Source organism: Stegodyphus dumicola, chromosome 1 (assembly GCF_044657685.1).
Source record: "Stegodyphus dumicola isolate Sdum_Otavi_A_Nest chromosome 1, ASM4465768v1".
Lineage (NCBI taxonomy): Eukaryota > Metazoa > Arthropoda > Arachnida > Araneae > Eresidae > Stegodyphus > Stegodyphus dumicola.
In genome coordinates, this window is record NC_140768.1 from 49563953 (window position 1) to 49588825 (window position 24873).

Consider the following 24873-nt stretch of genomic DNA (forward strand, 5'->3'; position numbering starts at 1 on the left):
ACTACACTTACAATTACAATTATGATCATGATTTCACTAGTTACGTAATTCCAATTATCATGGACAATTACTTTCCTAATTATGCAGTTATAATTACCTACTACAATTGCAATTAAAATTACGTTGTAATTAGCTAATATAATAATAATGTATTTGCAATTACAGTTTTATCGTGGTTGTCATTAGATGCAATAAAATTTATAATTGTAATTAAATTATATAATTATAATGTCTGTGATTGCCATTGTATTGTAATTGTAACTAGATTTAAGAATTGAAATGGAATTACATACATTATTGTTGCAATTAAAAAGTACTTACGTTCTAATTGTAATTACAAAGTAATTGCATAATCTAATTACAATTGCAATGTAATTGAAATCACATATTTCAAAATATTATTGCAGTTACAATTACTTTTGCTTGTGATTTTAATTGTAATTGCAATTACATTTTGCCAAACTATACCTAAAATTTGGAAAATAATTAGTCTGGAAAATGAAAATTCTCTTTACGTACATAAACATTTAATTTGACTATAGCTGGTATAAGCACAGAACAGCTGGAAGTTTTAAGCGATTTATTTATTCCGAGTTGTTATTCAAAACCTAACGATAAAACCCAATTGTCGCTAGCGAATAGTTTCTTCTCATCAGTTACATCCTGCAGAGGAAAATTATCACCTGTCAGTTTACATTAAGAATATAGAAGGCATTAAGAGCACTCTGAAACAGGCCACATATATGCTGCTTTGCCGTGCCGTGCCGTTATGAGGACCAAAATATTTGGACGCACATATGCTGCCTTGCCGCTATAAGAGCCATTATTTTCGAATGAATATATACGGACCTGCCGCTTGGAGGGTTAATTTATAATTTAGTTACTTCTGCAATAATAGAAAATAAAATTAATAAATCAAAACTGGAGAATTGTTTTTATTGCACATTAATAAATTAATGACTCTCAGACCCTATAAAATGAGGAATTAATTTGTTGTCGGAAAATTAAGTTTTATCAGCATGCTGCTATTCTTTACGTGATACTTACTTTCTTTGGCTCAATGAAATGCCGTCACTAAAGCTGTTGTCTGAACAATATTCTGCCACTGTAACTTCACCGTATTATTATTACTGTAAACGTAATTATAAAGTATTTCATTTAATGAAGCACAGAAAACGCGTTAGAATATTAAAGAATATAAATAAATAAAATAGTACTCTTAAAAAATTAAATTGTACTCTTAAAAAATTAAATTGTACTCTTAAAAAATTAAATTGATGCATACATTTTCGTTTACTTTTTTAATCTATATTCCATATCGCTATTTACCATTTCATTCTCATAGTTATATTCTCATAGTTATTTTAAGATCATACCGAATATTAGATTAATACAGGGCACTTAAATAAATTATATGCAAACATCAATCAAAAGAGACAGAATTCTGAAACTACACAAATTAAAATTTCTAAAGATAATTTTCGAAATTTTAATAAAATACCAGTAATTAGGCAGGAATATTCAGTTTAATGCTTAGAACTCTACGAAACAGAAATACGGTTTTGCTTAAATCATAATCTGCATTCTAGTTTCATGACGAATTAATTAAACTCATATGGAGAAGTCATCTTGGCAAGTAAAATTGTGAATGAGGGCCTATTGGAAGAAAAGGACAAATTTTCAGCAAGTGGCAGTTGAAACAAAAGGTAAATTAGTAGCAATGAAGCCATAATTTTCTTTAAATTATATTTCCGTTGACATTAATTTATAGCAAGATTATATAATAAAGCATTCTGAATCAGGTAATGATATCAATTACACTGCTGGCCATTAAAATTGCAACACCAGGAAGAAATATCTCACGAACATCAAAATCACATGAAAGGAAGTAGCAGTAGGGATATGAAAATTATTAGCATTTCAGCTCGTTTAGACGACGCAGGAGGAAGAAACGAGATCGGAAGCTCTGCATAAAAGAAAAGTTGTGCAGTGGATTTCTCATTCGGAAAGTGCCCTGTAAGGTTGGAGTTTTCTCAGAATATCGTGTTATGCCTCGAATAAGAAAAGAAAATACATACCAGCAAGTTCGATAGGGGCAGGATCGTTGCCTATCAAAAGTATAGATTATCGTTCCGTGATATAGCCGTTCGCACTGGTCGACATCCAACCGCTGTCATGCAAATATGGAATGAATGGATTGCTGAAAGTCTTACTGAACGGCATGCAGGATCTCAACGCCCTCCCATGACTAACGCTAGAGAGGACAGATATATTGTGAGGTAAACCCTGCAAAACCGTACGACTACATCATTGACCATTACTCAGTAAATGGGCATGTTTTAAGCACGCTCAGTATCAGCTGGTAAGGTGCGTCGACATTTGCAGCAGAGTGGACTATCAGCAGGATGATCATTCTTTCGGCTTCCCTTGACAATGCAGCATAGGGAGAGACGGCGACTCTGGGTACAGGACTGGCACAATGTCGCCTTTTTAAACGAGTCTCGGTTCTAGGTGCAGTATTCTGATGGCCGTATACGTGTCTGGAGTGTCCGAGTAGCCCGCACGTCGCTTGCTTGCATTCGATATCGGTATAGGAGGCCCTACACCTGATATAATAAGCTCTGCAGCCATTGGGTACACGACGTGCACACGCCTAGTTCGGATCGACGGTTATTTGAATTCAGATGGATACATTTCTGACAGTTTTCGTCCAGTGGTTGTGCCCTATCTTCGAGGTCCCCAAATGTCATGTTCCAACAAGACAATACCAGACACTTGTTGCACGCCGTGTTCTGACCTTCTTCGATACACAGGGAATTTGATTGCTGGCCTGGCCTGCACGGTCTCTTGATCTGTCACTCATTGAAAACATCTGGTCATGGGTTGCTGAGAGTCTGGCCGGCCACCCCTCTCCAGCTAATACGATTAATGAAGTATGTCATAGACTTGAAGCAACATGGAATGAGTTGCCCAGTTTGACTACATGCTTAATGAGGTAAGGGCCGTTTTAGCTGCCAAGGGTGGCAGCTGTTTCTTCTCATTTTGCACCCCTGTAAACCTCCAAAATGCTTACAAGTTTAATCATTTTGTCTTCAGTGCCCACCAGCGGCCGAGCGGTAACGTCGCTGAACACTGGTAGTTCGGTCCGAGGTTCGAATCCCGCGAACGGGCTGGCTGCATGAGGTTTTCGTGGTTTTCCCCATGTGTAACGTGTATACGAGCCTGTTTCCCTTAAAAAGTCCTCCACGAAGGCATCCCTCCCTTAAGGCAGATAGCCCACGAGTGCTTTGCCGTAATCTAATAAACCAAACCAAACCATTTTGTCTTCATGTCATATTGTTTACTGCAATAAATATATTTTTTGTATTTGCTTTCCTTCATGGTGTGGCAATTTTAATAGCCAGCATCGACGTTAAGAAGTTAAGAAGAACGAAAAAAACCATTGGATTAATCTCTCTAAAACATAATAAACAAGGAGATTAGAATAGAAGGAGGTAAGGTTCAACTCAAATGGTGAAGCTTGGAGGTCATGTTACTATTATCGCTGTGACTTGTGCAAGAAAGTCTGTAATTGCAACATTTTTTTCTTTGCTTTTTGAAGCATGTCAACTTGTGTTGCATATGGATGCACAAACAGATTTTCGAAAAAGATTCCTGGGATTACTTTTCACGGGTAAGTATTGATTTTCTTTTTTTTTTATGTAATTTGATAACTATGTTAAAAAATATCACAATGTCATGTTGTTTTCTTTCCAGATGTGAAAAAAGGACTTAATAATAATCAAAATATGTTAAACACATTTTAATGTTTCTGTTTATAGCTGCCATCTTCGTTCCTTAACATACAATTATGTGTGCTAGGATTTAAACTGTATAATTTCGTCTTATAATTTTCATGAAAAGTAAGACCTAAATTTTTACTATTTTTTGAATGGTAAAGGTCTTAAATAAAGCAATGCTTTTTTTATGTATTAATTATTATTCATTTTTAAGTTTTGTGAACTGTTACAAATATAATTTGTGCATTTGTTCAAGATAAACTCTTCTGTTGTTAATTTTTTTTTTTTTTTTTTTTTTTTTTTTTGCATAAACTTGAAAATTTCTGGGCAGTGTAGCGATAAAAGTAAAATATTTACACAATTGAACATGTGGAAAGATGTATCCAAGAATTTATGTAGGTATATTTCTGTAATTCAGCTTAATTCAAGGTAATTTCTTTAGGATTCATAAATATGAAATACGATGATATTTTTTTCACTGTTGCATTTTTTTATTCAGTATCAGACAAAGACATTTTCCCATTATGCGTAGAAATTTTCTCAACAGGAAAGCATTAGAAATAAGTCAAAATAAAATTTAAATAAGTTTTTAATTTTTTTAACTTGGAGATGCACTGAGCTGAGCAACCATCTAAATCCAACATCCCTTCATAAGCTGTCGCTTTTGACATGTAAAATGCAAATCTGTTTCCTTTTTATTTTTATCTTTGTTTGTTTAGCATTTTAGATCTCCTGATTCCATGAAGTTATTTCATTTACTGTAGCTTAATGAAAATTAACACTTTTCTCAGGTTTCCACAAAAACAATCTTCCCCTCATCTAAAATACTTCTAAAAATTGATAAATGGATAAAAGTTACAATGTGTTTTTAATTGAAATTAAGCAGTGGCGTAGCTAGGGTGGGGCAAGGGGGGACATTTGTCCCCGGGCGCAACATCCAGGGGGTGCCAAATTGATGGTACGAAATTTTAGAATGAAGTGTTTTCCATTCGTGGCACACAGGAAAGGGGCGCAAAATCTTCAGTTGTCCCCGGGCGCTGAAAACCCTAGCTACGCCTCTGAAATTAAGAATTAATTCATTTTTAAACTATGCCAAAAATGCTTTAAAAATGAAATACTATTTGCATCAAGTACCAGTCTTCTGAAATTAGCTATTACAACAACTGTTATAGCCAATAAAAATAATATTTGAATTTCTGTTTTAGTGTATTACAACTTAAAGCTGGAGTATTTAAGCATACTAAAATAATTTTCTTTCCTATCTCTTAAATTTTGTATATGAAATGATTCTTTACTAAATTATGATAATATCGTGAATAAATCAGAAATATCACTTCTTAAAAGAAAAATTGGAAAGTACACTCAACAGGTTGCTAATAAAATCTAAACAAATTCTTGAAATATGCAGAAAACATAATTTTTAAAGGCTTTAATGTTATGCACATGCATTTAGATTTCGAACTATTTCTTAATGATTTTCTGTACGTAGTAAATTACGGATATCATCTTTATAACTTTAAAACAAAAAATTAACTATAGCGAAGCATTTAATTATAAATTTAACATATTTTTACTGTAAAATACATGCACGGAACAGCTTAGAAACACGTACGTTTCACTGCCGTAATGCAGTGTTTTGAAGTTACAAACATGGACGCCGCTTGTTCGGTGGAATTTCATTCCCCTATAGTGGAGGAAACTGCGAACCCTCCTTCCTTCTTTTCTAACTTCCTTGATAATAAACGATTTTTAAGTATCCTTTCCGAGAAGACTGCAAGCTGTTTTGAATGCCAACAGTTTTCCTTAGTCACAGCAATATGTTTTTATTTTGTTATTATGCCCCCACATTTTTGTCCAACCCCTATATATAAAAATACTATAAATTTACATTGATGTTCATATTATTTACATGTTCATTCTCTTGCCGCTGTTATTGTTTGTGAAGGGAGTTTATTGCCCTATCCCTTCTTTAGAAATTGAATAAAAGTGTTTATCATCATTGCAGTAAACATTTACTTCAACTTGTAAGTAATTTACAAAAATTAAACATTGTCATGGCGGCCTCCGTATTGCTATCTCATATACAAAAAGTTAAAATCCCATCCGCTGGGGATAAAATTTACAAAGATGAATGCATTTTTTGTTTTCATACTCCGGTATTTATTTCTTTTACTGTTTCTGAAATATTTTATTATCTAAAAATGTTTATTCTGTATTTTTATCGCCTTACTTGAATTTTCCTTTGTAGTTTCTTATGAATTAATTTATGTTAAAAATGTCTCTATGTACCTGATTTAGATATTTCCGTATAATTACATTATTCCTATTAAACTACGGTTTGTGCATAAGGCAGAAAATTTTATTTTGTGAGTTGTATTTAATACTGATTTAGCTGTTAGCGTTTTTTTTATTTAATTTTTATTTTCGGTATGCAGTTTTCAAAGACGCATAGCTTTTACTTTCTCTAAAGATAACTTTTCTTACGATTATATCATACATTTTACAGTTCTTGGCGTGCCTTTTCTGTTAAAAGTAATATTTCTGTGAAGTTTAATTACTACTTGACAAATCTGCTACGTTTGTCGTGGAGAAAATTATATCAAGTTGTGGCTGTGATATATAACAAAGTTTACTGAACGTTTCCCTCTCTTAACATTTGCAAAGTGTAACGTATGACCAGTGATTTTTAGATACTTGTAATGTATTGTTTATGTATAATTTCATTAGTTTGTGGCATAATTTTAAAACAGAACTAAATAGTGCAAGTTTTAACATTTTTATTCTCATATTATGAACGATATGACATAAGATCCATTCATCGTTTCTACTTTTTTTTAAATATCTTTTTTCTGTTCTAAAAATGTACAGTATTTTATAAATTTTTTATCTATGTCATGGCAGTACTTGTGTCGATTTTTGTTTAAATGCCTTCATCAATCTTCAAGATCACATTATTGTAATTAATTTCCTGGAACAGTTGTATGGATTTTATGCAGTGAAATACTTAATTTTTCTGTGAAATATTTAAACATTTTATATTTTAAAATAAAATATGTATAATGCTGAAATCACATAAATGTTGATAAAATCTAATGAAATATTACTAAAAAGCAATTTCAATATAAATGTATCGTTAACTCTATTACATATGCCATTTAGCATAGTTTAGATTCGTTTTCCTCTTCTTTTAAGTATTTCACATTTGTTATAGTATTTGTTAGAGCTCAATCTTTCTGTTGATTTTCTACATTTAGTGTCATTTTAAATAGTCGTTCAATGTAGCTTCTTTCAAATCTTGCTGATAGTTTTAGATCAAATTTCAAAATTCCCAAAGTGTAACACCACCTTCCCATAACTTGAACTGGAACTACTCTTATATGCGCCCTCAAGTCGCCAAATTTCTTGCCAAACATTTTTGGCAAGAAACTCCATAGTGTCATATTACTATCTAAATTTTTTGTCTACATTTCGAACTTTAAGTCTAAAATGTCTCCAAAAACCATGTTTTGAACACACAATTTAAGCTAAAAATCCGAAACAAAAAATTTAGATAGCAAAAACGTAAAAGTTTCTGGCCGAAAATATTTGACAAGAATCCATGTACGTGGTGATATGTTTTAATTAAAAAAAAATCTTATGAATTGCACAATCTAGGCAGCGAAAGAATCTACGAACTATGCACACCTCGCTTTAATAAATTAACATAACAATAAATTTCAAAGAATACGATGTGCACAGTGTTCGGTTTCAACTTTAAAAAACATCTATGAATTGTACAATCTACGCAGCAAAAGAATCTACGAACTACGCACACCTCGCTTTAATAAATTAACATAATGTTATGTCGCGAATTTCAATTACTAATATGTGTTTTAAGTTATTATTATTCTAATATTTTTATTTGTATTCATGTGTATTTTAATCTGAAAAAAAAAAAAAGTATTCTTAAGCTCTTAAGGTTTTATTTAACTCATTATTCTTGAGTGGGAATTGTAACAAAGGCGAGAGACGGTTGCGAGGACACACATCTGGTTTATGGCCTTTCCAACAATGAAGGTAGTAGGGGTATGTATTGTCACCTTTTAGCTAATGCGTGTGAAACGGAAATTGTTTTTCCTGTCGCTTTGGCAGTTTTCTTACTTCAAGACAGTGGGAGGTGTACTAAGTTAAATAATTGGATACTGGTAAAAGCTAGTTTCGCTTGTTAGTTGGGGGATCTATTTTTTTTTCTCACGTTATGTGAGTGCAGATGTTTTTTGGATTGCATTGTCAGATTTTCTGGTGTTTGATTCGTCATGGGTTGTCATTTTCTCAATTTAGATAACATAAAATTCCGGCATTGGTAAGATTTAATTTTATGATTTTTTTTGAAAGCCTATGAACTCACAGAGGCGGAGAAACCGAGATTTCCTGGGTGCTTGCACCAGGCTAGAGATCATTCTGATTCTGATTTTCAAGAAGAGTAAGAGGAGAAAAAGTGGGGGCTTGACCCTTCGGGTCTTGCTTCTCGGAGAAACCGAGATTTCCTGGGTGCTTGCACCAGGCTAGAGATCATTCTGATTCTGATTTTCAAGAAGAGTAAGAGGAGAAAAAGTCGGGGCTTGATCCTTCGGGTCTTGCTTCTCGCGAGCCACGTGAACAGCCGGCAGAGGGTATGATTTTTCTCTCGGCTTTTAGCTGGCGAGAATTTGCGTTGGCATAAGGCATAGAGCTCAGCAGAAGAATTTCAATTTCTCTTATCCCAAGAATTGTTCGGCAGATTCTCTTGGTGATCCTGACATCCTGATGCGGTATTCCTGTTTTTTACCGGCTTTGACTTCCTAATTAGATTTTGTTCCAAAGGTGCTCTATGCTTATGGTGAGTTTCGGGGCTTCCAGAATGAAAGAGACTCGTGTAGGACCCTTCTAAGGTGTGCATTGCTATTTATTCTGCCTGTGCCAGCTGCGTCGATTTTTTTTTCATCATTCCATGCTCTGGAATTTATTTATTGTAAGGACAGCTTCAATGGTGTTGCAACCAAGTCATCTTTAAAATTCGCAAGAACTGTCTGCCTCCATTAACGATGATTTTGTGAATAAAGGACAGCAGGAATAATGTGGTGCTCGAGTAAACTTTGGATGCTGGACGATCTGTGGAGCTGTCAAATCACCTTATTAAATCAGTATTCGAAGGTATTCCCGAGTAAAGTGAGTGTTGCAGTTTGGACTTCACCCCGTGAGTGATTTTTTTTAAATTTGTTTTACTTCAATAATTATCTTAATACTCAAGCAAGAGTCGTCATTTTAATGTTTGTTGAAATTTGAGCAATTACTTAATTTAATTAATCGATGTGGAAATTATCAGTGTTCTTAAAGTAAATTACCATGATAAATACTTAAAGTTAGAAGATGAAATGGGAGAAAATACTAGTGTTACACTTATGATACAGTAGAATTTGATAATGTTAATCTTAATTAATATAAGCTGTAATTTGGTGTAGTATTATGTGTTATTTTGCTTAGAAAAAATATGTATTGCTGATCAGTTATCCATTATTTAATTATATAATATATATTTAAGAATTTAATAAATGTGTGTTTAAAATTTAATGGCATTTGTGTATTTATGCTGTGTATATTTTACTGTGGTCTGTCATGTCCCTCCATTTGTTTGAGCCGGGAGGCTTTTAAGAAACATGGAGTTTAATTGAATTTGGTTGGAGTTATTGATATTTCCTTTTACATAGGTTACTCACAACGCAAACCTTCCTAAAGTTAAATTGTACTACCACTATACGAATGTTTATAAGAATGTCAAAATGATATATGTATATTCTAAATTAGTTTTTGAATGTATTTGTTATTTGATTTTTTTCGTTTTTTTCCGTCACCATCAGTCAAAGTCCAAAGTTAAAAGGTATTAAAAACATAATTTTTTTCCTTATAACAATAACAACAATAAATTTCAAAGAATACCATGTACACAGTGTTCGGTTTCAACTTTAAAAAACATCTACGAATTGCACAATCGAGGCAGCGAAGAAATAGACGAACTACGCACACCTGGCTTTAATAAATTAACATAACAACAATAAATTTCAAAGAATGCCATGTACACAGCGTTCAGTTTCAACTTTAAAAAACATCTATGAATTGCACAATCTAGGCACTATGCACTAATCAACAAAATGAACTAAAATAAATTTCAAACAATTCAAAAAAACAACAATAACGACAGAAATTTGTACTAAAAAAACAGTGAACATAACATTCTACAAAATAAGAACAAGAATAAAATAAAACGCATTTACCGTGAATGAATGCTCTTTCGAATAGCAGAAATACCAATTTCATGCCGTCTTTAACATACCGCCACATAATCACTATCTTATTTATATGACAGCCAGACACACTATCCAGAAAATTCATACTATGGTTCACAAATAATTTACATGTTCAAAACCTTATTTTCCTAAATGCTTGTAAGATTTCCAGCCATCCGAAAAATATTTTGCTCAATCCACTCTTTAATACAATGCATTAGAGTTTCCTTTACCTCTATCATGCACAGCCACTAAAAGTAATCTTCCAGACCCTCTTGCAATGTCTCTCATTGCAACATTTCAAAACACACACGAACCAACAAGCGATTAAAACATTCCAGCAAAAGCGTATTCAACGCCAAAAGGGTTGCCATACAACACGCAATCACGCCAAAATCCGGCGCAGAACACATATTGCCACATTTGGTGATCTTAGGGCGCATATAAGAGTACCCTTGAATTTTGATACGTTTTCATAATCAAAATTATCAGTATTAAGAAATACGTATTAATTCATTTTAAAATTTGGCTCATTAAAATCATATTTTATTTTATGATGTGTTCTGTTGTTATTTTTTATAAAGTGGAAAAAATATGAAATATTAAAATACTGCAAGCGATTATTTTTTCACAATCATATGTAGCAGTATATTAAACATCTGCTTTTCTTAGTGGAGAGGGAAGAATGTGTTTACAATCCATATCTTTATAGTAAGCTAATTAATTGTAGAAAAGTAATTATAAGCAAATATTTTGCCTATAAGTACTTTTCTATATTTAATTAACTTCTGAGTTATAATTAATTACTTTTTGAATTATAGGCAAATATTTTGGGTTAGAAAAATTTCAATGAAAGGGGGCCCCAAATATTTTTCCAAGTTAAAAAAAAAAAAAAAAAAAAAAAGAGAGAGAGAGCTGTTAAAGTGTAGAAAATAATAAATATATCCCTCATATTAAGATGAAGAGCTAAGTTCAGGTAATATGGTCTGCCTTCCCAAACCCAATTTTACCACTCCTATTTTAAAGTGAAAAACATTTATGTATCATTTGAGTACTCTTAGTGATATATTTCTAATACAAATTTATGTTGTCTCTTTTATAGGAACTAAGTTTTGTCCCTATCTTAATTATTCAATTTAAAACTATAGTATTCAGCATATTTACTACAAAATAAAGATTCAGTTTTTCTTTAAAAAAAAACTGAAATCAGATGGAATTAGATCACTGATTGCATGGAATTTTCATGGGCTTCCTTGTGTTTGATATTCTCTGAAAAATTTTCCACAAAGGATTCTTTCCTTAGGCAGGTAACTTTCAAGATGTAATTATGTGTACGTCTAGAGATATGTTTATATGGCTAATTAAAAGAAAATAGTTTTTACCCACTTAAAGTATTAAAAAGTTTTTTTATAATAAAAGCTCAGTTATATAGCATCTAAGTAACTGGAAGACTCAAGTTTCTAAAATAGTTTAGAATTTCACTTTTTAATAAAAAATTATGCAAATGACAAAATTGTAGCATCATAAAGGATGTATAGGACTGCTACTTGTAATCCCTATATTAATGAATATAAATTCAAATATGAAAAAAAAAAACAGGTATAGAATGTGAATGCAGTTACATGGCTGTCTTTTAGAAGATGTTGTATCTATTGTATTATTCCAAGAATTTGTCTTTGGAGAACTGGGCTCATAATTATGTTTCCTTTCAAACCATTTTCAACAAATAAAAACTCTGTCCCAAACAGTATAATTTAGCATTAATAATGGATAATGTGATGTGACAGACAACCTAAGATATTCGTTAAACCTTTATGCAAAATTAATTAATTCTGAATCAGTTTGGTTTTCTTAATAAACTAACTGTTATTTGTCTTTTCTCACAGTTTGGGAAAAATATTAAAATTTGATGCTGTCTTTTATGAAGCAACATGGAATGTTTTTTAAATTATGAGATTGGTGTCGAGAAAAATGCATTAATTGCATGATGAGCAGTTTTGTATGAAAATCGAAAATAGTGGCACTGTGAAGTGAAATATTATGAGCAATTTAAATTTTTCATATGCTATATCCATAATTTTTATCTGTTTATTATCTAAATGAAGAGCGATAAGTTTCTTCAAACTTCTGACAATATGGTTAGCCCAAATTTGTCAAGATCTCTGCCAACTTTTATGGTCAAGAAGATTTTACAATTGGTTAAAATGTGTTAACAATATCAACTTACAAATATATTTTGATGCAGTTCCTCAATAAAAAAAAAATTATCTGATGAAAATTTTATAATAGTGTGTTGCTGAAAAGAAGCATTTATCTATAACTAATTTGCAGATGAATATTTTGTAAATATTATAAAGCTTAAATTATTAATTTTGTATTGTGTCAGCTGTATGTACTGCATTCACATAAAGAGCTGCAATGATGTGCGAGAACATCAATACTGTTTTGCGTACAATAAGCAGTTTTTTTTTTTTTTTTTTTCCCCATTCCCTTTGGAATAAGCTCTTAGGATCTACATTTTTGCCCTGCTGATGTTTACATTTTTACAAGATTGTGTCGTGTTTTTCGTATTATGAGCAGAAAATAAAATAAAACTTCTAAGTTCAAATGTAACATTTCAGATCAAGTTCAGTTTTTGTGCCTATGTCATTTAAATCTCCATAGGCAGAGCTGGAAGAATGCAGATGGACATTACTGGCTACTTTTAACCCTTCAGCCATTCAAAGTTTTGTTTTTATAAATTTCGGAGTTCATCCAATTCTGATGAGAAATACATATATTTTTTTTCTTATAATTGAAAAACTCACTATCTGCTTTATATTATATTCTTCCCCCTTCAAGATATAACTTTATTGATACCAAAATATTTAAAGATACACATTTATAAATTTGCTTAAACTTTTACTGCTCATGTGAATTCACATGGCAAATTTCCTGTGCCGTATTTTTTGTACACTTTCAGAGATAGGTTTAGTAACTTTTCGGGATAGATTTTTATAAGTTCTAAAAGAGGTGTCTTGCAAGAGCAGTCTTATTTCTCTATTTCTTCAAAGGCATGTAGAAATCTTGTTTGTATTTTTTTGTTTTTATATCTAAAGGTTCTTTATTTTCATAAAATCTAATTCATCACTGGAAGAGGATAATAGAGATTTAGTTGCAATGTCTGCAGTTTGACTGTCCTGATTTGAATATTCCAATTGTTCTGATAATAATTTCATTCTTAATAAAAGTTCATAGATGGCTTTCTTTGCCTTCTTAATTTGTTTCTCATCCAATAAAATTCGGTGTTTTTGATCTACATATATTGAACACAGCAAAATCTCACTCTCTAGCAAATTCGTTTCACTTTATTTCTTTGAAGAAATGATTCCTTCTGCAATAAAGCTTCAATTTCAGAAAGAACAAACATCACATTCTTCCATTATTGCCTCCTGTTAATTCTTCAGATTGTAACTTTTTTGTGACTATATATGGTGTAGAAATAAGAGTTTCTAATTCTAGAAAGATCATTCCACAGTCTTTCTGTTAGTGAAACATTAGAGTTATCCACATCTAAAAAAGTTCTTAATTCTAACAACCTCTTTATCATCAAATATGTACTTTCCCATCACGTTGCTTGTTTAATAGTTGCTCCTTTTCCTTCTCATTTCCTAATAATGGCATCAATTTTGGGAGTTCTTGCTGCTATTGCTGCTTACCTAAGTTTATGAGTGAGATTTGTAACTAAATGAATCAGTTTAACCACTAATGGCAAATACCACATCCATCTTCCTTCCTTATATTTATTTATTAATATGTCATTAAAATAGAAAATAACTATTTATTAATATATATAGTTCATAAATAAAAATAATAACTCTGTTTGTTATTTATTTATTAGTCTAAAGGGGCTTTGTCCCTGAAAAACTATTGTTTTCATTTTGCGTTGGTTCATTATAAATGTCCGTTTCACTTTTGAAACTGTTGCCAACAAATGTTAGCACCCTGCATTATATTTGAAGAAATTAAATAATGAAAAATCTGCATAAATGTATATATATTTCTCGCATTGTGATAAAACAACGGTAGATAGAGATATCGAATTTTGAATGATGTAATCCTGCTGCGAATATGGGCAGGTGGAAGCCCAAATTTGAAATTTAGAATTTGTTTTACTATCGATTTCATATTTTGTAAATCTTTAATGAATTTTTGCTTAACAAACTCAAGGATTTCAAAGCAAGCAATGGCAATGTTGTACAGAAAAAGCATTTTTATCTCCAGCACGTGACACTGCATATTGGAAATTCTAAAGGCATGCTCAATTTAAAACTATTTTGCGATATTGCTCTTGAACTGAATTTTATGGTTTCAATGTGAAGAACGTAATATTTAATAAATAAAGGTAACGGACAAAATGAAAAAAAAAAAAAAAAAACTTTGTACGTAATTTTAAAATCTGAAACCTTTCAGATTTTTAGCGTTTTTTATTTATTTATTTTTCAAATTCAAACTGTCCAATAAAAGCTGCGAGTCGACCTGTTTTTAGCGACTCCAGCTCCATCTCCTTTTACCCCAAAATCTGCCTAACTCCAACTCTGACTCCATAGCCCTGGCTGTGGTACCAGCCTTGTGGGAAAGAGCATTTTTCTATCTCACCTGAACAATAATTGAAGCTCCAGTCTACATGTCATCTTACTAGATTTCAAACTATTCTAAAATCTGGAATCGCCAAAGTCCTGATGATTCTGAATCTTGACCTTTGTGACCAATATGTTAAAATGTATTTGGAATTAATAATTATTTTTTACTTTAATTTCCATAGGAGAGTGAAACAGGATTATATGTCTGTCTGAGTAGTTTTTTGGGATTTTGTCGCAGACATGTACAAGAATATTCAACTAATACCTCTAACTGTGTTTTCTTACACCTCAGGAAAATTAAAAAAGAAGTAAGTTACATTATTTCCTTTTTCTTATACTCTGTAGCCCATTTATTAAAATTAAAATATTTAAAATTTGTCATGAAATTTAAACTTTAATTAATTCTTCATAGCTAAATAAGATTTATTATTTATCATTTACTGCAGATATATAATAGAAGTTCATCAGCTAAAAAAATCAGCCTGATTCAGCCTTATAAGTAACTGAGATGCTATTTTTCTGGGGGGGGGGACACTGTATATTTCAAGAGACAATCTGATGTGAATTTTTCTGAGTACTAATATATTGTGTGAATATGTTGCATTGAGTTACATCGCCTTTACTTTAAATAGCTGTATATAATATTGCAAGGCATATGCCAGATATAAGATTATTTTTCCAATAAACAAATAATTTTAATTACTGTGACAAAACAAATAGAAAGAATATTGCAAAATTTCATCCTTCATTTTCTTATGTAGTTTCTTCACTTTATGTGCACACTTTGTATATTGCTATTGTATTTTGTTATCACTGGGCTTTATTTTTAATGAAAGCTGTATAGGTCAAGAAGCTATTTAGAATATTCTATGATAATTATACTAATGGAAATATATTTTGGTAATTATACTAATGGAATAAATATTAATAAAATAATTAAGCTTCACCACATCTATTCTGTTAGAAGATACCCAAGCTGTTAGATGTGAATAGCAAACACAGCACAGTAAATGCTCGAATATACAGAAAACTCAGAAACACAAAATTCTAGATATGTTAAAATCCTGGATAATTAAGCATAAAAATCGAAATTCATGTTAGAAAAGCCAAATGAATAGGAAAAATTTCCATTCTAAAATTATATAAACAATTTACTCATTTCTACTAACTTAAATATGAAAAACCTACATCCGGAATTATAAGGTTTTTGGGAGGAGAACACATTTTATATGCATTAAACATGAAAGTAAAATGTATGATCCAATTATGAAGGTTGGTAAAGACGTTGTCAGTCATTCCAGCAGAAATTGAAATGAACAGATTATTTATTTAGATAAAAAAAAAAAGAGACAAATTATGGTATAACATATAAAAAACTTAAATTGCTTATTGTAATATTGCCATTGTTTGCCTATTTCCATAGTTGCATATTGGAGATAGCCTCTTTTTATTTTTTTTAAATACTCCATTTCATGCTATCCCAAATATTAATCATTTTTCCAAAATGCAAGCAAAAAGTAGAACTTATCTCTTTCTTTACAAAAAATTACACCAGCGAATTGATCGAGTTTACATTAAACTAAAATGAACTTATGATTGTACTATGATATCATGCGTATCTTGTACTGACACGAAGTCACATTGTTGGGCGGCAATGTGTTCATGGTTCTTCAATATGACAAGGTTTTTCATTACGTTAAAGGTTAGGCCAGAAACAAGAAACACTGCCATTGGTTGCTGTGGGTAATGCCATTCAGGGACATGACATTTCATTCAAGGAAACCACTGTGTGATTTTTAAATAATAAATATAACAACACAACAGAAATATCAGGTATGTATTTTCCTGTTAAATATTGTGTGTGTTTTTTTTACACAGATGTGTATTTTCAGAATTCTTAAGAATTCTGAAATAATTGGAAACATTACCTTCTTACGAAAAAGGATATTTCAGTTTATTAAGGAAACTAAACACTGCAAAAAGCCCTGTACTATAAAAAGGCATTTTATTTTCCATTATTTTTATATTATATCGTGTATGCATTTAATGGAAATAAATCTTGATCAATAGAATATCTGAAAAACAGAACTGCAAAATCTGTGGTAATAACAAACATAATTAAAAATTATTTCAATTTTTTCCTTGTACATGTATTGTTTTAATAAATAAAATTTGACATTTCATGAGAAATACATGATCATGATTTTCATTATAAATCACACAGCTGAAGGGAATATATATATATATATATAAGAGTTTGAATCATCAAGTTTGTGTGTAATTAATATAAAATTCTACAGAATTTGTCAAATGTGTGTTTTTATAGTAAAATCACTATACATTTAAACACTCTTTCTTTTATGCGTTATTTTATACTTTTTCAAATATTGTTTTTGTATGCATGAATTTATTTATGACACATTATTTTTGAAGTGCTACAATTATTTATTCACTTCAGACAGGCAAAAATGCATATGGTTTCTTTATTATTTTAAAGTATTTACTACAGTCAAAAGTCTTTAATTCGGACTCGTCGGGACTTCGGGCGATTCCGGATTATAGATCATCAGTTTAAATCTGGTAAGATGGCATGCAGAAATTATAAAATTAAAAATATGAAACCATAATTTATGAAATATAGAGCAATTATGATCTGAAGGGTATCAAAATTTACAAAAAAAAAAAAAAAAAAAGCTTTGTATTTATTTGTTAATTTATTAAACATTTCTTTCAACACGCATATGCGTAAAGCATACATTACACATAGTCGAAATTAGAAAATTGCAAACAGAAAACTATTTGATGTGTATTCGTGATATTTATAATGACGAGGAATTTGATTTAAATTATATCAAAGATGGAGTACATTGAGATGAAATACTACATTTAGTAAGGAATTATAAGCCGAATAAAATAAAAACATCTGCCCTGAAGATAAGGATAATGCTGACAGATCAACTTCCAGTTCATTGCAGGACGCGTTGTTCTCCCCCCCCTACCCAGGCAGAGCAGCTTGAAATTGATAAACATATTTTGGAATGATTAGAGAATTGAAGGATATGCCATTATCCATTTTTTGCAGCAATTCCACTTTTTGTTTGATGGACATCGAAACATGCTTTCGCTTTGTAAATCCTTTGGTAGCTCTAGAATTGGGGGAAAAAATTTTTTTTTTTTTTTTTTTTTTTTTTTTACATAATCGAAAGTTCAAGCTTACTTTTATAAAATTGCTCTAACAGTCTGCAAAAAATAATAAGCCGGATCCAATTCGAAGATTAAGGAACAACGCAATCTGCAACATTAACTGAAATAGATAATTTTAGCTTAGCTTATACCGTCCATTATACATTAAACGCGCATGTGTAAACGTATTATGCACATGCGTAGATGCATATGCGCATGTGTAAAGTTATCATGCGCAGAAAGTTTGTAGCTTTGAGGTCCGGATTATAGATCATTCCGGATTATGGAGGTCCAGATTAAAGACTTTTGACTGTATTATAATATACATTACCTGACATTGAAAATGCAACACCAAGAAGGAGTGGCTAGAAAGTGATGAACCTCAACAAACAGACAGAAAGAGCAATGAACAATAGGTGATGTTTATTTCAAATTTATATGCATTCTACAGAGCAAGAACAGCACTGGCTCAATATGCTGTAGGACCACATTAGACAGTGATACATGAAGCAACCCATCATTGGGCGATCATAGTGTCCTGAATACAAACTAGAGGTAAGCTGGAATAGTACGCAATTTCGTCCCAAACCACAGTGACGAGTTGCCACATTCCACAATTGATCCCGGATTGGACCTGTCTCCATATCGACTCCATACTTGTATGCGGTGACTATCATTGGATAAACAGAAGCATGACTCATCTGAGAACTTGACCATGCACCATTCCACTCGTCCACATCTCTCGAGCCCGGCACTGTTGCAGACATTGACGTCAATGGCAATCTTCTTAATGTATGCCATGAGTGCAGGCCACTAGCCACCAATTAACAGCAAATAATTCTGGTCAATATGAAAATATCCAGGATGTTTTGAACATGCTGCAGACTGTAGGCAGAAGTGTTTTGCAGGTGCGCTACTGCTTATCGGCAGATGCGTTGATCCACGCATGCTGACGTCGGTCTGGCTGCACGGGCACCCATCAAACTTGTCACATTTCTTTGTTCCAAGCATCATTGCCACAGCCACTGTGGATGCATCTAGCTGTGTGTCCTCTGAGATTTGCTGTATGGACCAACCTGCCCTTCTCAGTCCAATCACCCTGCCTTCATAAAATCTTTGGTCTGCTGGAACTGCCTCTGTTGACAACAGCCTAGCATTCTTTGCTATTACACACGTCCTCTGAGACAAAAAAAAAAAAATTCTATGATCTCCATAGCAGAAATATTGGCATGAAAATTGGACAGTCTGCATGTTCCTTCCCTTGTATCTTCTTCAACGTATCCTCGAGAGCTGCGCATTTCACATCATTCGGTGTCCAGGCCACGCCTTATTGGTGTTGCATTTTCAATGTTGGGTAGTGTATATTACATTTATCCTCGCATGATTATTTATTGTAATATATAGTCTTCGATATTTACACCCTGTTCTTCCTTCCATACATGAAAAATTAAACTCTCACAATAGATTTTTGTACACACACACAAATAATTAATTCAAAATTAAAAACTTTTGCTTGTTTTTTAATTCCAGTTAAGCTTGCAAACATATTAAATATTTTAGTTACTACTGTATTTGTCAAATTGCTTCTTAAAATATTTTTATTGTACCTCGTATTAATGATCAGTGTTTAAATACTTTTTTATCTTACACTTTTTTCCTAAGGCAGTTATAGATATTATTTCTAAGTATTGCTGTCAGTTTTGCAGATTTACAAATGTCATCTGCATTCCTCTTGACAGATTTGTTATTTGACATCAGTAAACATATTGATTATCTGTAAAAATAGTTCCTTTTTTTTAACTTCATTATGTGCTTCTTTTTTATTATTTTTTCCATTTTCTGAAAGTTACATAATTTTTTACAAGAAGTAGCTAGTTCAGTATAATATTTTTCCTTCATGACTTAACATGTTATTTTCTAAAATTTTCACATATTGAGCTAATTCATATGTGTCGTTGGATGTGTACCGATTTTCAAAATCGATCTTATCCAGATCCTGCAGGGTTTTCCCAATCTTGTATATGTTATAATACTGCAGCAAAGAGTAAATCTGTATTCTTTATGGGTGGGAAGCTAATTTAAGTTTTTGATTATAGCAGAAAGAAGATGAATATGTTGCCATTGAGTTTGGAATCAGGATTTCAGGTTCCCCCCTTTTTTTTACACTGTTTATTTTTCGAGAAAATAAATTCCAATTATTTATACCATAATTCATATATGTGCATTGTCCAGCTATATTTTTTATATGTTATTTTTTCTGCATGAAATAACTGTGTAAGATCACTAATCAAACCAGAGGAAGGAATTGTATTTTTTATAAGAAAGAATCTGATAGGTAGTTACATCAGATAAAAATAACAACAAATGCTTTAACATTAATAAGGGAAACTTATGACCCTAATCTTTTTAATCCATAATTTTGTTTGTATGATGTACTTGTTCTGTAAATTGGTTTTTAAATTAGGTAATATTTTGAATTACTTATTGCTCTTTACTTCATGTTACTCAGTTTTTAAAGCTAATTATGTTTAAATTGCATAATCAATTTCGCAAAGAAAATTTTGCTCTGTACACATTATTTAATTTTTCAAAATTTTGTTATATGTATTTTTTCTTTTTAATTTTTTTTTTTTTTTTTTTTTTTTTACTTTACAGATTGCAGACAAAGCTGTACCAGAAAAGGTTCCAACAAAATTAGCAATTGGTAATAAAAAGGAATTTTTTTACTAATTGAATTTTTTTTATGTTGAACGTTTTAATCAAGGCTAGCATTCTGCTGGCCCTCTCCCCTTCCCCCCTAAAAAAAGATGTATTTTTTCATGTTGGTTATAGAAATTAGTGCCTTTATGACCAGCGATGAAATTCTGGTGTCTTACCCATTTCTACCTCCGTGTTTCTCATAAGATTGGGTTAAATTTTATAAGCTGGATCATGGAAGAAATGGAGACTTGGTAGATACAGAGCTTAGTGTAATGCTCAGTGTCATGTGCAATTTGTCAAAACAGTTTCAGAACAGCGGATCCATATCAAGGAGATCTGGACAAGGTCAACCAAGATCCACAGCAGCAAATGAAAATCGTTATTTAGCACTTTCCAGTGTGGTGATCCAGGACTGCTACATCTTTGCAGCTTTCACGTGAGCTGTGTTCTGCTAATGGAACTTGAGTTGTACAGACTACAGTTGCCCAAAGGCTTCATGAGGTAAGGCTGTATGCTAGAAAAGCTGCTGTTTATATCCTGCTCATAGCAGCACACAAGAGAGTGCATTTAGCATAATGCAGACAGGTAAAGGTAAAAAGTATGGGGGACACCAGCGATGTACCATAATGCAGACAGCATGAGCCTTGGATCAGACTACAGTGGAGCACCGTACTTTGTACAGATGAGTCGAGATTCAGCCTGGGCACTGATTCTCAGCATGTCTGTATCTAGAGAGAGCCTGGAACATCATACCATCCCTCCCTTGTCAGGGAAAAGGATCATTACAGTGGTGAAAGTATAATGATTTGGGAAGACATTATAATGGACGGCCACACACCTCTGCATGTGTTTGACAAAGGTTCTATTATTGTTATAACAAGGAGTCTTAAAGCCCTGTGTTTGGCTTTTTAGGTGTACAGTTGTCTTAGGTTAATGTTAATAGATGACAACACTCGTCCACATAGGGCTCAGCTGGTTGACGATTACCTAGAAATTGATATTAGGTGCATGGATTGGCCAGCCAGATTCCCTGACCTTAACTCTATGGAGCATGACGGGTGCTTTTGGAAGGGCAGTTTTGACTTGCCATTCGTCCTGCTCTGAGAAATCATCCCAGAGTTGAAAATTGTCTTACTGCGGAAGTGGGATCAACTGCCACAGATTCCTCATGTACAGTATACCATCACACTGTGCAGTCTCTCTGGCTAGGAGAGAATATCATACCTCTTATCAGACTCATTTTAATTTGATATCACTATGTGGATTTTAGACATCCATGCACTATGAGCTCCAAAAAAGCTGTACTGATAATTGTATATCTATGAGCTCTACTGATAATCGTGTTTATAAAATAACTTTGAATGGTACTGTTATAAATGTACTGTGAATACTTTCTCTGTTAAGAGTGCATATTTATACCAAATTTCATTAAAATCTGCCCATTAGTTTTCCAGAAATATTACGTAATGTACAGATTCTCTTAATTTTGCACGCAATTGTATTTGAAGATTGTATAGATGACAAAGGAATGGTGGAAGTGATAAATAATATTATTGTAGAAGTAAAACACTTGTAACAGCTCTTGAAACCTTTATCTGTTCCTAGATAAAATCCAAAAAGATGGCTGTTCTATTGACTATTCTTATGTTCTTCACCAAAAGTACATGGGATCCAGTTTGTACATTGAGCAGCAAAAAAAGCGCTATGACATTATTTTGTGAAATAAATCCACATTCCATATCTTGTTTTAAATTGCATTCCCCTTTAGTACTCATACTTCAGTCTGTTCAGTTATTTGATGAGAAAAATTATTTTCCGCCATGTTGATTATAACGGGTGGTTTTAACCAATGTAACAGAAATTTGCAAATCCTGATTTTATTTTATGTATTATTAATCCTTTATTGGTTAAATAATTATTTGAGAAAACCTTTCCCTACTGTAAGAATACATATTTTTATTTTTCCCCGTGATTATTCCTCTGATTAAAAACATAATATTTGGACTAATTGAATTTATAGCATGCAAATGCCTTTTGCTTTCATTTGATCACCTTAAAATTTTAAATAGGAGAAACTGTGTTGTAAGGTATATCTTTATAATGTAATTTAAAGTGAGCTGTTTTTCATGGTTTTGAAAATTATGTTTTTCAGGTCTTGAAGGTGGATTTGATGTCAGTGGCAAAAAATATGAATATGAAGAGAAAAATTGTGTAATTCTACTGCCTGATTTTCATGTTATTGAACTTCCATGTCCGGATTTACCTTTCTCTGTATGTATTTATAGCAGTCTTCATTTACATCACATTTAATTCAAACTTTAAAAAAATATAAATTTTAATTCTTTAAATAATATCATGTATTTAAGATAATGATAAAATCTTAATATGTTATGAATTTGATATATATAAATTCTAATTTTAAGAATTTCAATCATTTGTAGTAATTAAAATTTTTTTAAATACATGTATTATTATTTGTTTATGAATAAGTAGCTACTTGCATATCTTGGTTGGTACCCGGCTAGCAAAAACTTATTAATAAATGCCTTGTTATTGTTGGAGTCATACCATCTGTCTTTTCCATCCCTATGCACAATCATCTTCAGTTAGTTTCAATGCATTCCGTATTTTTTTAATTTCATAGTGGCTGTTTGACATTTGCAAAATAATAAAAATGATGACTATCTGGTTTATCAGTATCGTGGATTAGTGTTGAACAGTAGAGAATGTTCTAATTCCCACAAAGTGAAAATATGTGTAATTAAAAAGTGCAAGTTTTAGCTTTGCAGACAGGATTGGAATAAGAAATTGATTTATAGGAATAGGAAATTGATTTGTAGGAAGGTGGATCATATTTATAACAACCATATGCTTCATTTACTGTGGTTGTAAGGAGTTAACATTACTCAGATTTTGCAATGATGAATTAAATATAACATGAAGAACTGTTGCAGACTGGAAATTATTGTTGGAAAATTTCAATTACAGAAAAGAGGAGAACCAAAGCTTCTGCCAATGCAATAAATTGGTTGCAAATCAACAGTGAAATTAGTTGAAACCTCTGGTAGCTGCTAATACATAACATAAAATATGTTGCAAAATTCATTTTTAATTAAAAATCTTATGAAATGTTTTGGGATGGTAAAGCATGTAATTTATGTATTACCAAATATATTTAGCAAACTTTATTTCTAAAACCTTGTGAATTTTTATTTGTGGAATCATTATGAATCTCAGTCCTTCTGTTTGTGATTGTAAGAATTCAAATGAGTCTGTTGTTTTATATGTGCTAAGTTTTCACCGAGTTTTATTGATTTAGTTAATTTTATTATTGAGAAAAAATATTTTCCATCATAATAAATGATATTTTTTCCTTTTAAAATTTGTTGTCATATTTTATTCATTTATTTATCTTGAACTTTAAATTAATATGTAGTATGTTATTTTACTTACCATTTTGTATTCTTCAGTAATTTGTATTATTTTATTAATTTATTTTGCCATTTTCTCAAAATTAGTGCTGTGTTCTTTTTATTCTTGTTTGCATTCAAAAGAGGAGTCGAATACTTGTTAGTTAAATCACAATTTATATTGTAATAACAAATCATGCAAAATTTTCATATCTGTGGCACATGTAATATATTACAAGTATTAATTTGGTTATGGCTGAAAAAGAAATTAGTAAATATCTTGCTTATGTAAAATTACTTTCTTTTTAATGCATTCCAGAGGAAAATGGCAAATAATTTTCATAAATATTCTGATCCTGATTTCATGATTTTCTTTATTTGGCATAACATCAAAATTTCCATATTTTTCTGCTTTTCATTTTTTACTGCATTTTTTTTAGCGTGAGCCAATTTAATACTAATTACTAAGTTGCATAAAACCTTCTTCATATTAATGTCTGAATTATTTCTCTCTTATGTGCCAAATCATTATTTTTTAAATCTAAAGATTGCTTTTTTCCTCCATAAAACTGTATAAATAAATTGCAGTCTCTAGAAGTGGGAATACTTTAACCATTTAAATGGAATGTAGAAAGCTACTAATCAAGTGGATGTTGAAAGATTTAGAAATGAGATTTAAGCTCAGTGTTCATGATGTGATAAATTTTATTCAAAATTAACAAATTCATGTGGTACCATATTAAATAGTACTTCTTTTAAAAGCGGGATTTTTAATATTACAAGATGAATTTGAATGCAGTCTTCCTGGTGGCATGAAATTTAACTGCTCTCCTAGTTTTAAATTTTGTATTTATCAACCTTGATGAGCTTAGTAAAT

The 24873-nt window shown here is 31.6% G+C and overlaps 1 protein-coding gene across 1 annotated transcript in view; it reads left to right on the top strand.

The window, feature by feature from the left end:
• The first annotated feature begins 5776 nt into the window (after positions 1–5776).
• Usp5 (ubiquitin specific protease 5) overlaps positions 5777–24873 on the top strand; it is a 66109-nt gene continuing 47012 nt past the window's right edge. The window contains exons 1-4 of the mRNA XM_035365526.2: positions 5777–5935; positions 14886–15011; positions 20542–20590; positions 22739–22857. Coding sequence (XP_035221417.1) covers positions 5834–5935; positions 14886–15011; positions 20542–20590; positions 22739–22857 — 396 coding nt within the window. The 5' untranslated portion in view covers positions 5777–5833. The remainder of the gene's footprint in view (positions 5936–14885; positions 15012–20541; positions 20591–22738; positions 22858–24873) is intronic.